Genomic DNA, 11,240 nt, shown 5'->3' on the forward strand with positions numbered 1-11,240 from the left:
TTAAATTAGGAGAAGACTGACCTGAATCTGTAGTGACTCTATAACTGAACAAACAAGTATTTACTGAATGCCAATAAGAAATATGAAACACTGAGCAACTATAATTATTGAATTATTGAATGTGTTATAGAAGTCCAAGAAGTAAGAGGCGTCCAGAGAATAACAAGAGGTCAGTATGAGAGGTCAGAAGTAGTTTTTATGAGCTGGACTAAGGAGAATGAATATGAAAAGTTATTCTAGAAGAAGGGGTAACATGAACAGTGGTGTCTTGGTGGTATCACTGACGAAGAATATTTAGGACAAAGGAAGATGTATTTCAAGAGAGCAGTGAGAAATACGAGAGGTAGCAGACTTCTATGGACCTTGAAAGCTAAGCAGAGTTTAGACTTGATGAGGTCGACAGTTGAAGCAATATTAGATCTTGAGTAGGGAAGTGACATGATCAATGTGGTGTCTTAAAAAAAGATGGTCATAGCACGTAGAAAAGACTGGAGAGCACAGTCTAGTATCAAGAGGCCAACTAAGAAATGGTCTCAGTAGTAGCTGAGGTAAGGGCCTGGACTCTAGCAATAGAAATGGGTAAAGAGTTTTCCACTATCCTGTTTACCTGAATGAATCCTTGTTATTAGCTTGTTTGTATGTGTGTGTGTGTGTGTGTGTGTGCACGCGCCCCTGTGTGTGTGTGTGTGCACTTTTTTTCATTAACAGATTGGAGCTGGTCTAGTATAATGAACAGAACACTAGTTAACGAGCTAGGAAATAAAGATTCTAGACCTGACACTGACCCTAACTAAATGTGTGAAATTGGGCATGTCTCTTAATCTCACTGAGCCTCAGCTCCATAATCTGGACAGAAAGAGACAGAGCCAGATAGATGTCATTGTTTGAGGCCCTGGGTCTTACAATTCCGAAAACTAACAATCTGAAGTATTCAGATAAAAATGTAATCTCTGGTTTCTTGTGAAAAGTCTGAAAATCTGGCTTCCTTGGGCCCTCATCTGTACATGGCAAAACTGGCTGGAGCTGAGTAGGGCATTCCTCTTTTAGGTTGTGCACATACTCTCTTAGTTGGCCATAGTCCCACCATTTCCTGTTGTAGCCCTTCAGTGAGGCCCAGAGTTAGTTACAATTCATCATGCTTTCATTGCTGTTTTTTATTATGGTAGAGAAACATTTTTCTAAACTTTGTCTTTTATCAAAGGTGAGAAAATGAAAGACAAAAAGACATTTTGTCAAGAAAAATGAAAGAAAGCATACATTTTTATGGAAGTAAAATATTCCTTTAGATTTAATATGCAAAAGAAAAAGTGCATATGTGTGAAAAGATCACCATTTAACCCTCTTTAATCATATAGTTTCATTTGAGTTTGGAAACCCTGTTATACATGTTGGAAACCTATTGAAAAAAATATCTAAGGAGTGAAATGATTAGATTCACATTTTAGAAAGAGTACTCTAGAAGCATGCAAGAACTTAAGAGAGGAAATGCTGAGAGAAAGAACATCTGTTAGACTAGTAAAGTGGTTTCAAGAGGTGAACTGACATGTTTACAGTGGAGAGAGGAGGAGAGGACTGATTCAAGCAGGTAAAACTATTAGAATTTAGGGAAACCAAAGGGTGTTGGAAGTAGAATGATTCTAGATTTTAGGAATGGTTGACTGGATAAATGGTGATACCACTCAGGGAGTTACAGAATGCATAAGGGAGAAAAAGTCTTGGGGAAAGGTGAGGTAGTATAGCATTACTCTAAAGCAGGAGTTGGCTAACTACAGCCCACCGCCTGTTTTTATACAACCCACAAGTCAAATGGTTTCACATTTGTACATGGTTGAAAAAAGTCAAAAGAAGAATATATTTCATAATGTGTAAATTATATGAAATTCAAATTTCAGTGTCCACAAATAGAGTTTTATTGGGACATAATTCATTCCTTTATTGATTGTCTACACCCGTGTTCACTTCACTATGACAGAGGTGAGTCGTTGAGACAGCAACCATATGTAGTACTCTCATCACTTTAAACTGCTGCTTGATGTACTACAAATTGCAGTGACACAGTTATGATTGTTCAGTGTTTCGAGTACCATGTGTATTGCCACACCACAACATTTCACTTTGACCATCACATCAAAACAAAAAGAGAAAAGTATACTTCAAATATCACGCTTTTAATGTTTAAAGTGGCATATGGATTATTTTGTTACTGAATGAAATGGCAAACCACTGTATCACACAATGACACTATAGCTATGCTAGAAAAATTCAACATATATCTATATTACCAAACTAAGTATTCAACATATTCACAATAGGAAAGTAATTGTCAGAGGAATTAGAAAATACAAAACAAAGTACCTCTGGGAGGCTGGGACTGACATATATACACTACTGATACTATGTATAAAATAGATAACTAATGAGAACCTATTGTATAGCACAGGGAACTCTACTCAATGCTCTGTGACCTAAATGGGAAGGAAATCCAAAAAAAGAGGGGATATATGTATACGTATAGCTGATTCACTTTGCTGTACAGTATACACTAACACAACATTGTAAAGCAACTATACTCCAATAAAAATTTTTAAAAATAAATAAAACAAAGTACCTCATCATAGCAGAATTTCTTCACAAAAAGAAAAAGTGAAAATGAAGTTGCAAACAAACTAAGTTCCTGAGGGGCTCACTTATTAGTCAAGCAAGGAAAGCTGTTTACTCATGGTAAGTTAATTAAACTCTATTTTGACTATAGCAACCAAAGAAACATTTCCAGAGGGGGAAAAAACTTGTTTAAGAAAAGTCTTTCAGTGAGAATAGCTACCTGAAGAGGTAAGGGCACGGGGAGCAATATCAATATTCAATTAAAAGACAAGGCAAATAATTTAAAAAAGGTTTTCCTTGGTTCTTGATAAATTAACAGATAGATATTTGTGACACTGCATAGTGTTCTTATTTTCAAGAAGTCAAGGCTGAACGTGAAGTGACTGAAGAAGAGCCTCTATAAAGACTGCATAGAAGAGACAAAAATATTTTTAAAGTTGAGAAAACATTAATTCAGTACAACCTGAAGTGGAATCTATTAAGATGTGTTACACTTGATGGTGGTAAAAACATGTGAGGAACAGAAAAAGGCTTAGTTGAATAAATTTATAAAGTCTGTGAAAATAAGGTGTTTAAAGTCTACGTTTCTTCATTATATTATTAATCAGCAGGTATTTTATAGGAAAAATATTTTAAACTAACATGTATGATTGAACCAATAGTATCAACCTCATTCACACTCACAGATTTAACCACTGTCGGTTGTTTGTACTTTGATAAGAAATAGAAGCTGCATATCCTAACTTGCCTTACCACACAACAGCTTAAGGGCTTAGCAGTTGTACGGTTTTGCAGTGATTTTTTTTTTTTTAGCTCAATGGTGAGACTGAAATTCTGAACAAAAAGAAGTGCCTTCAACCATTATTATCAAACAATGAATACCTTTGGAAATGATATTTTGCTGCAGATTTGATAATGTCTCCTTGAATCTGACCTGAAAGTCAAGACAAAACAGTGCTTATATGTGAAACATACTGTGTTAAGTCATTTTGACAACATTGTTCAAATCACAAGTAACCATCAATCTGCTTTATACATTTCTTGCGCTGTCAAAAGTTAAAAACAAGAAGATCTCTGTGCATATACAAATGTGCAACAGATATATTATGCAAGCTCAAACTACAGTTCCAGTAGTGTTTTTCAGACCTCACTGCAAGTGCAAAAGAAACTTCCATATATCAAAATCCATTTCGCTATGCAATTGAGGAGCTTCCATCTAACTTTCAATTGGTTAATCTGCAATGTAAATAGCATACTAAATGGAAACTACCAAGAGAATCTAAAAGAATTCTATAAATACCTTCCATACAATTAATGTGATTATTAAGATCACATGCCCATGATTGATAGCAGCATTTGGTAGTACCTGTCTGTGTGAAAACATGTTTCAAAGACAAAATCAATTAAATGCCTTTACAGATCTGCATTAACAAATGAACAACTGCAATCAATTTTGATGATAGGGTAACTGGAAATCCCAATTAAAGGAAACTGCTCTCTCAAAAAAGGAATTACAATCTTTTCATTCGGAGACCTGTATTTTACAATAAATCATGTTCAATTCATGTTACATTTTGAATTTAGTCAATAAAAATTTTGTGGATATTTGCTTTTTCTCATATATAGTTTCACATCTATGTAATATCCTTGATTTTGCCTCTCGGCCTACAGGGCCTAAAATACTTACCATCTGGCCCCTTATGTAAAAAGTTTGCAGACCTCTGCTTTATGGTGATGCTATTCAAAGTGCGGCATCATCTGGGAAATGTCTTGACAAGGCAAATTCTTGGCCCATCTCACACCTACTGAATCAGAATTTCTGAGGGTGAGCCCAGTAATTTATTTTTTTTAACAAGCTTATAGGTGATTCTTATGCAAGCTGAAGTGTGAGAATCAATGCTCTCAAACAGGATTTTAGAGACTTAGTTCTGTCCCCTTGGATAAATTATTTAATTCTTTGAGTAAATAAAATGGGGATAGTGTCCCCCACTTCACAGAACTGTTGAAGAGATTAAAACTATTTAAAAAAATATTTAAAAAATGTAGTTTAACATGATTACTGACATCAATAATTCTTAATAAATGGTAATAAATGATAATTATTACTTTGAAGGTGTACTGGGGCCTCCTTGCACCAGCCCATGAGATAATGATACTTAAATTTTTTGGAATTTTGTGAGGCAGTTATTAAAATAGCCATTATCAAAAATTTTATAAACTTAAAATTAAATAAGTTATATTAAAACAAAGTTATTGAGGGCTTCCCTGGTGGCGCAGTGGTTGAGAGTCCGCCTGCTGATGCAGGGGACACGGGTTCGTGGCCCGGTCTGGGAGGATCCCACGTGCCGCGGAGCAGCTGGGCCCGTGAGTCATGGCCACTGAGCCTGCGCGTCCGGAGCCTGTGCTCCGCAACGGGAGAGGCCACAACAGTGAGAGGCCCACCAAAAAAAAAAAAAAAACAAAAAAAAAAACAAAGTTATTAACAGTCAAAACTCGTCACTACTTACTTTACTACATTTTATTATTATCTGTGCTCATGAGGCTATTATGTCTGTATGGTGGATATATTATATACTGGTGTGCTGCATCTCATTTCTTCCCGACTATGCATTCACAGGAAATCAACCACCACAAATCAGAGCTTTTTTGGAGAAAGGCTTCTGGCAAAACGTTAATCAACATACCTCTGGTTATCATTATTAAAAATTACACAATGAATTCAGTTTTGAACTCAATGAGTTTGAACTGACTATGCATGTAGGGATGTCTAACCATCTACTAGATAAAAAGATAGAGCCCAGATATATATTTTTAGGCATCAGTAGCATATAGACAGTAGTTGAAGCCATAAACATGGACAAAATTGAGCAAAACAGCCTTTAGAGAAGGGGTCAGATATAGAACCCATATGGAAAAAGTTATTTTTGTGAACCAAAAGTCAGAAGGACTTTAGAGTTTATAAGTACAGCCAATTATGGCTAGCAGCTCAATTTAATTACTCCCATTTATCACCATCCTAATTCTTAGTTTTAACTCCTGGAATGCTTCTACCAACAAAAGTTGTATAAATAGATGTACCGAGAGAATTACATTACTCTGCAATTTGAATTCAGCATCCATATCTTAGCCAGCATGGGTAATGGTATTTTAGGCCATCTATTCAGACAAGTCTAACAAATTGGTTCATACTCAGAAGTTTCTACCTCAAGGAGACATTGCCCTTCGAACAATAAAGAAAAACAAGTTATATAGGGATGATTATAACACACTTAAGACATCAATGATATTGAGTATATTTCAAAGTTTAGTTTCAAAGAATTACAGAATTTTAGAACCAAAATAGACTTTATAACCTATTCTGATACCTTAATTTTTTTTGGCTCTTCTCTCCATAAGAAAGAGCTGTTTGTCAAGTTAAATGTCTAGGAAAGCATTTTAAATTAAATTTTTTCCTTATCAGTTATCTGAACATCTGATTATCTAAAATTAACATGGAGTTCCCAAATGAGATGATCTTCCTTCTCCATCCCTCTTGATGTTCATGAGGGGATATTAAAAATTTACATAATTCTTTATGGCTGTTGCTGGTGCCTCTGATACTCCAGAATCGCCAAGTTCAGTTCAGCTGATCTGGAATCTCTGGAGAGAGCAATCACACTATTTCCCTAAAGGCACCTAGAAGCTCCAACATTCCACTGTGAAAATTAAAACTCTATGGTTCTCAAAATGAATTAAGGCTATTATAACTTTCCAAATAGTAGTACTAGAGACTTCAGAAAATATGACTCTACCAAGGATAGTGAAAAAAAAAAAAGTGGGCATATACAAAATAGGTATAAAGCCAATAAGAAAAATTATTGAACTAGTCAATATATAATCTATGCTCTTTTAAAATAATAAATTTTAGTGATTACCAACTTATAAAAATATTGTATTGCTCTACCTTGACTTATAAAGAATAAGTAAAAGTACCAATTTTAACTATTTATCTACGAAACTATTCCAGGACTTAGAAATGCAAGCCAAAAAAAGAAAAAAAAAGGACTTATGCATAAGGCTTATACATACTTACAGAGAAAAAGAAAACTCCATGAATTAAGAGTATAATTAGAGGTGAATATATAACTAGAGAAATCCCAAATTCACAAAGATGAATAATAAATAAAAAGTGATAAAACCATTCATTAGTAGAGTATCCTTTATGCAAACTGTCATGTAAAATAGTAAAACCATTTCTAAACTCACTCTGCATGACAGATACTGCAAAAACAGAAAGTATACTATACTAAGTCACAAAGACATAAAAAATGGAATGTCAAAGAAATGTGAGGCGCTATGGTGAGATTACAAATTGTTCGGCAAAAAAATAGCACGTCATTCCACGTAAAGTGAGACATTTAAAAAATGTTTAAAGAAAACTATGCTTACGTACAGATCTTTAAACGGGGCAAGGAATATTGTACTACTATACATAGGGAACTCTGTCTCCACTTACTCATTAGCCACTTAGCCTTTACAACTGACCTCCATAGCTATCATACCTCGTAAAGCTGCTTTTTAGAAAATACCCTAGGCAATATCCTAACCAAACCACATCAGCTTGGAGCCTTTTCTCAGTCCTATTACTCTTACTGTTCTGAAGCAACAGCCATTATTGACCATTCACTCTTGAAATCAACCATATGCCTATTCTAGTCTTTCACTCCTACCTACTACTGTCTTTTTTGGTATCAAATCGTTTCATTCTTTTTCCTTAACAATGGGGCATTCTTCAAGATTCTTACCTTGGACAAATTTTCTTCTTTTTCTTTGTTGACTCTCATCCTCCTACCTAACTTCAAATATTATCTCAGGAAAATTGTGGATAACATCCAGATCTCTAGCTCAAATCCTCTCTTGAGAGTTAAAATAACTGTTAAATATTTTTTACCTAGTTTTGGTTAGTCAACTGATTTTTACTGCATAGCTCCTACATGCAAGACACTAGTGTTAGGAAATGTATTCAAAACCTAATATGAGAGTCCCTGTCATCAAGAAGCAGAGAAGCTAAAAGGCAAACTAAACAGTCCAACACATCAGGTCCAAAACTGACTATTCATTCACGTTTCCTCTTCCAGGGGATTAAATAGATATTTAAAAGATCCCACAATCTCATTATTGCCCAGGCAACAATGTATGACTCCTTTCTTAATTCCATATTCCTTATTGCAATTTTCTATTCCCATTGCCACAGGCTGGTTCAGGACAGTATATATTTTCACCCAAACTGCAACAACCACCTTCTGAATTATTCTCCAGTTTCTCATCCAATCGATCCTGCACTCAACTGACAGATTAATTTTCCTGAACCACAGATGTGCTCCATCACTTACCTATATAAAAAAGTTTAACAGTCCCTCAATAGACAAGTCAAGTCTAAAAACTTCTTCGGCTTGGCATTCAAGGTCCTCCATTATCTGTTCTTTACCTATTACAACTTTTCATCACTGTCACCCACTATTGCCTTACCTTTTGCTCCAGCCAAACATGGTTATTTAATCATATCCTGAAACTGAATGTTTCTATCTTTGTATCTTCCTTTATGTCATTTCTCTCCCTCTACTCCCATCCTGATTAACAGTCTCCGTTCATTTCTACCTTTCAGAAGCTTAACCAACCATTAGATCAAATAACATCATTTTTCTGAAAACTCCTCTCCATCCTCTGAAACTATAAAATATGTTAAGGTCTTTTGTATCACTCATACTTTATTTAGTTACCTGTGTATGTAGAACATTATTCCTGTTAAGATTATAAGAAACTTGAAAAATGTTTTATTAATTTTTATCCTCCCACAGTACATTACATATGGTTGATATTCAACAAATTACGCTGAATTTATAATAAAACTTATACATAAAATAATAGCCATGGTCCATAAGACTACACAGGAAGTTTCCTTCACTCTCTTATGGAGAAAAATCACTGCCAGGAGAATATCTTTTTAAAAAATCACCTTATTTATTTCTTGAAAAGACATTAAAAAGTGATTTTTCCCCCTACCATTAATCAGTATACCCCTTATGTATGTATGAACTGTTATAATAACTTCCTTGGCTTCGAATATAACATTGCTTCCCAAGGTTTCAATTTTACATTATGGTATGTACCTACTGATCACAAACTAAACCACTGAAAACAGCAGTGTAGAAGGGAATAGCTTGCCTGATGGCTGCTCCAAAACCCGTACCTCTTAGACAACCCAACTTATTTTTTTTTTTTTTGAGAGAGAAGAGCAGTCATAGTGTAATTATACTTCTCTGTTCCCACTTCCTTCACATCTCCATCACCTCCATAATACCTACCAACCCAAATGTTTGTTCAGAGCCCATACTTTCAGGTTCACAAGTTGAAAATAATAGACAGGTTTCCAGTTCAACAATTAATTCACCAAAGATTTACTGAATACATACTATGTGGTAAGCACTGTAGAGGACCCAAAAATTCATAAGACACAAATTTCATCTTCTGGAACACATGATTAAATGCACAACACACACACCTTAACAACTCCATTATAAAGCAGATTACGTAAGGGCTATAAAGCTTCCAGCAAGGTACAAACAGAATGGTAAAAGGAGAGAGAGTGCTTAATCAAAGTATATACGACAAGCTTCAAATGAGAGATGGATTTCTATTTGGACTTTCTTTGAAATCAAGTAAAGAATTCAAGATTTTCAAGATTAATTATTTTTAAGTAAATTCTTTAAGTATTTTTTCACTGGTATTGCAACAGAATGGAATTTTTTCTACTGAAAAGGTACTGATTTAACATGTAAGTTAAAATTTTAGTTAAACAGACTTTTTTTTTAGCTCACCTTGAAACATGGGGAAATATTTTATAGGCCAAACTTGTGCCTATAATTAAGAAGAAAATTTTTGTTATGTTCAAGGGAAAGACGCAATGTGTCCAATAATCCGAACTAATATTTATTTAAAATTCTACTCCCAGAGAAAGACTAGACACATATAAATGGGCCGTCCGATTTTTACAGAAATCTGTCACCATACCAATAGTACCTTAAAAAGGAAAAAACTGAACAAATGAAAATAAAATTCTGGGACCTAGATTCATTTTTCATTCATACCACCTCCTCTTGTAACAATGACCTCTTCCTCATATACGGCCAAAGGTCTGAATCAGAGCTTGGAGCATTTGCTTTTCGAGTAGGCTCCATCGACACCAGATACTTCTTTGAAGATTCAGAGTTGCCAAGACCTAACTCTGTACGTGTTGGGCAGTGTACTGACAGGTGAAAGGACCCCACTCATCTCAAGCTTAAAATAACTTGCAGGGAAGGGGTGGGAAAAGTCCGAGTTGACAGATGCCAATGTAGCAAATTTTAAAAAGAGGAAACTATGATAGACAGGAATGGAAGCAAACTGGGGAACTTGCAAAAGTATGGCATTCCAAATTGCTATTTTTTTTAACTTTCGTCTTTTAATTACATTACAGCATCCAAGAGACGTTTCTGCAATTACTGAACTTAACAATTAAGCAACATATTATGAAAAAATGGTAGGTTTAAATTACATGCAGTTTTATAAAACATATTTGCTTTTAAATATCTCATCCAAAACTCTTGATATTAACGCGAAAGAACTAAAATCGGATTATGGAGATTTCGACAAGTGAAGCTGGGAAAGAATAACTAACATGTAAGTTCGGTAACATGTTACAGGCAGGTTGCAGTTTCCCTGCTAGTAGACAGGCGAAGGAACCAAGAAAATGGGTTGAGCACAGGAATATCGCACACCGTAGTCACCCAACACTAATTCAACAGCTAGCGGGCTCTATCCATCCTTCCTCACGTTCCTCGTGGCCTCTGACAAGTCATCCTTTCAACCTATGAGACTGTCCGCTCTCCCCCACCGAAAATAATTTCCGTGCAGGTTGTAAAATCTCCCGCACAAACTACTTGCTCACACCTCCTCGCCTTGGGATGGGCAGTCCCCAAGATGGGGAAAGGTCGCCCTGGCAGGGAAGTTACGTGAAGTGGTCTTTCTCGCGGTCCGCCCCGAGCCTCCAGCCCAGCAGCCGCGGGAGAAAGGAAGCGGGCGGCCTCCGAAGAAACCGGGATGGGGCAGCGGATGCGAGCCCGCGAGGCAGGCTCTGTGGTGCCCGAGCACCGGCTCGGGCAGGAAGAATGGAGGAGGGGAGGCGAGGCAGCGAGGTGCCCGAGAGCCGGGCGGGCGGTCCGGCCCCGCGGCCCGACCCCACCCCGCCCTCGGGACCCTCCCAGCCCGCGGACTCGGCGTGCGTTCCGCGTGCGCCGACTCTCCCCGGAGGAAGAGCCACAGCCTCACACCAGTGGATTTGAGAAATCCGGCAACTTTGCGCGAGAAATGCTTCCCACCCTGCAACACGCCGAGAAAGAGAAATATGTCAGGCGATGACGGGGGAGGAAGGATGACTTACCCATGGTCCTCCCAGAGGGTGAGGAGCCGGCAGGGCGAGGCGAAGGTCTCCGGTGCGGGCGGCGCGGCGCTGTGTCCTCACTCTACCTCCGCCTCTCCTGCAGCCAGGGAGGGACCCGTGGGGGGTGGCCGCCGGGGAGGAGCAGCTACTGCTGCCGCTGCTGCTGCTGCAGGCGGCGCGG

The 11,240-nt window shown here is 37.2% G+C and overlaps 1 protein-coding gene across 1 annotated transcript in view; it reads right to left on the minus strand.

The window, feature by feature from the left end:
* The window catches only part of RAP1GDS1 (Rap1 GTPase-GDP dissociation stimulator 1), a gene marked incomplete at both ends in the record, with an annotated part of 147,992 nt that extends 138,174 nt beyond the window's left edge, over nt 1–9,818 (minus strand). The window contains 2 exons of the mRNA XM_079710155.1: nt 3,484–3,535; nt 9,729–9,818. Of these exons, the coding sequence (XP_079566281.1) occupies nt 3,484–3,535; nt 9,729–9,818 (142 nt within the window). The remainder of the gene's footprint in view (nt 1–3,483; nt 3,536–9,728) is intronic.
* Nucleotides 9,819–11,240: the final 1,422 nt, after the last annotated feature.

The sequence above is a fragment of the Hyperoodon ampullatus genome (genome assembly GCF_949752795.1).
Source record: "Hyperoodon ampullatus genome assembly, chromosome: 1".
Classification (NCBI taxonomy): Eukaryota; Metazoa; Chordata; class Mammalia; order Artiodactyla; family Ziphiidae; genus Hyperoodon; species Hyperoodon ampullatus.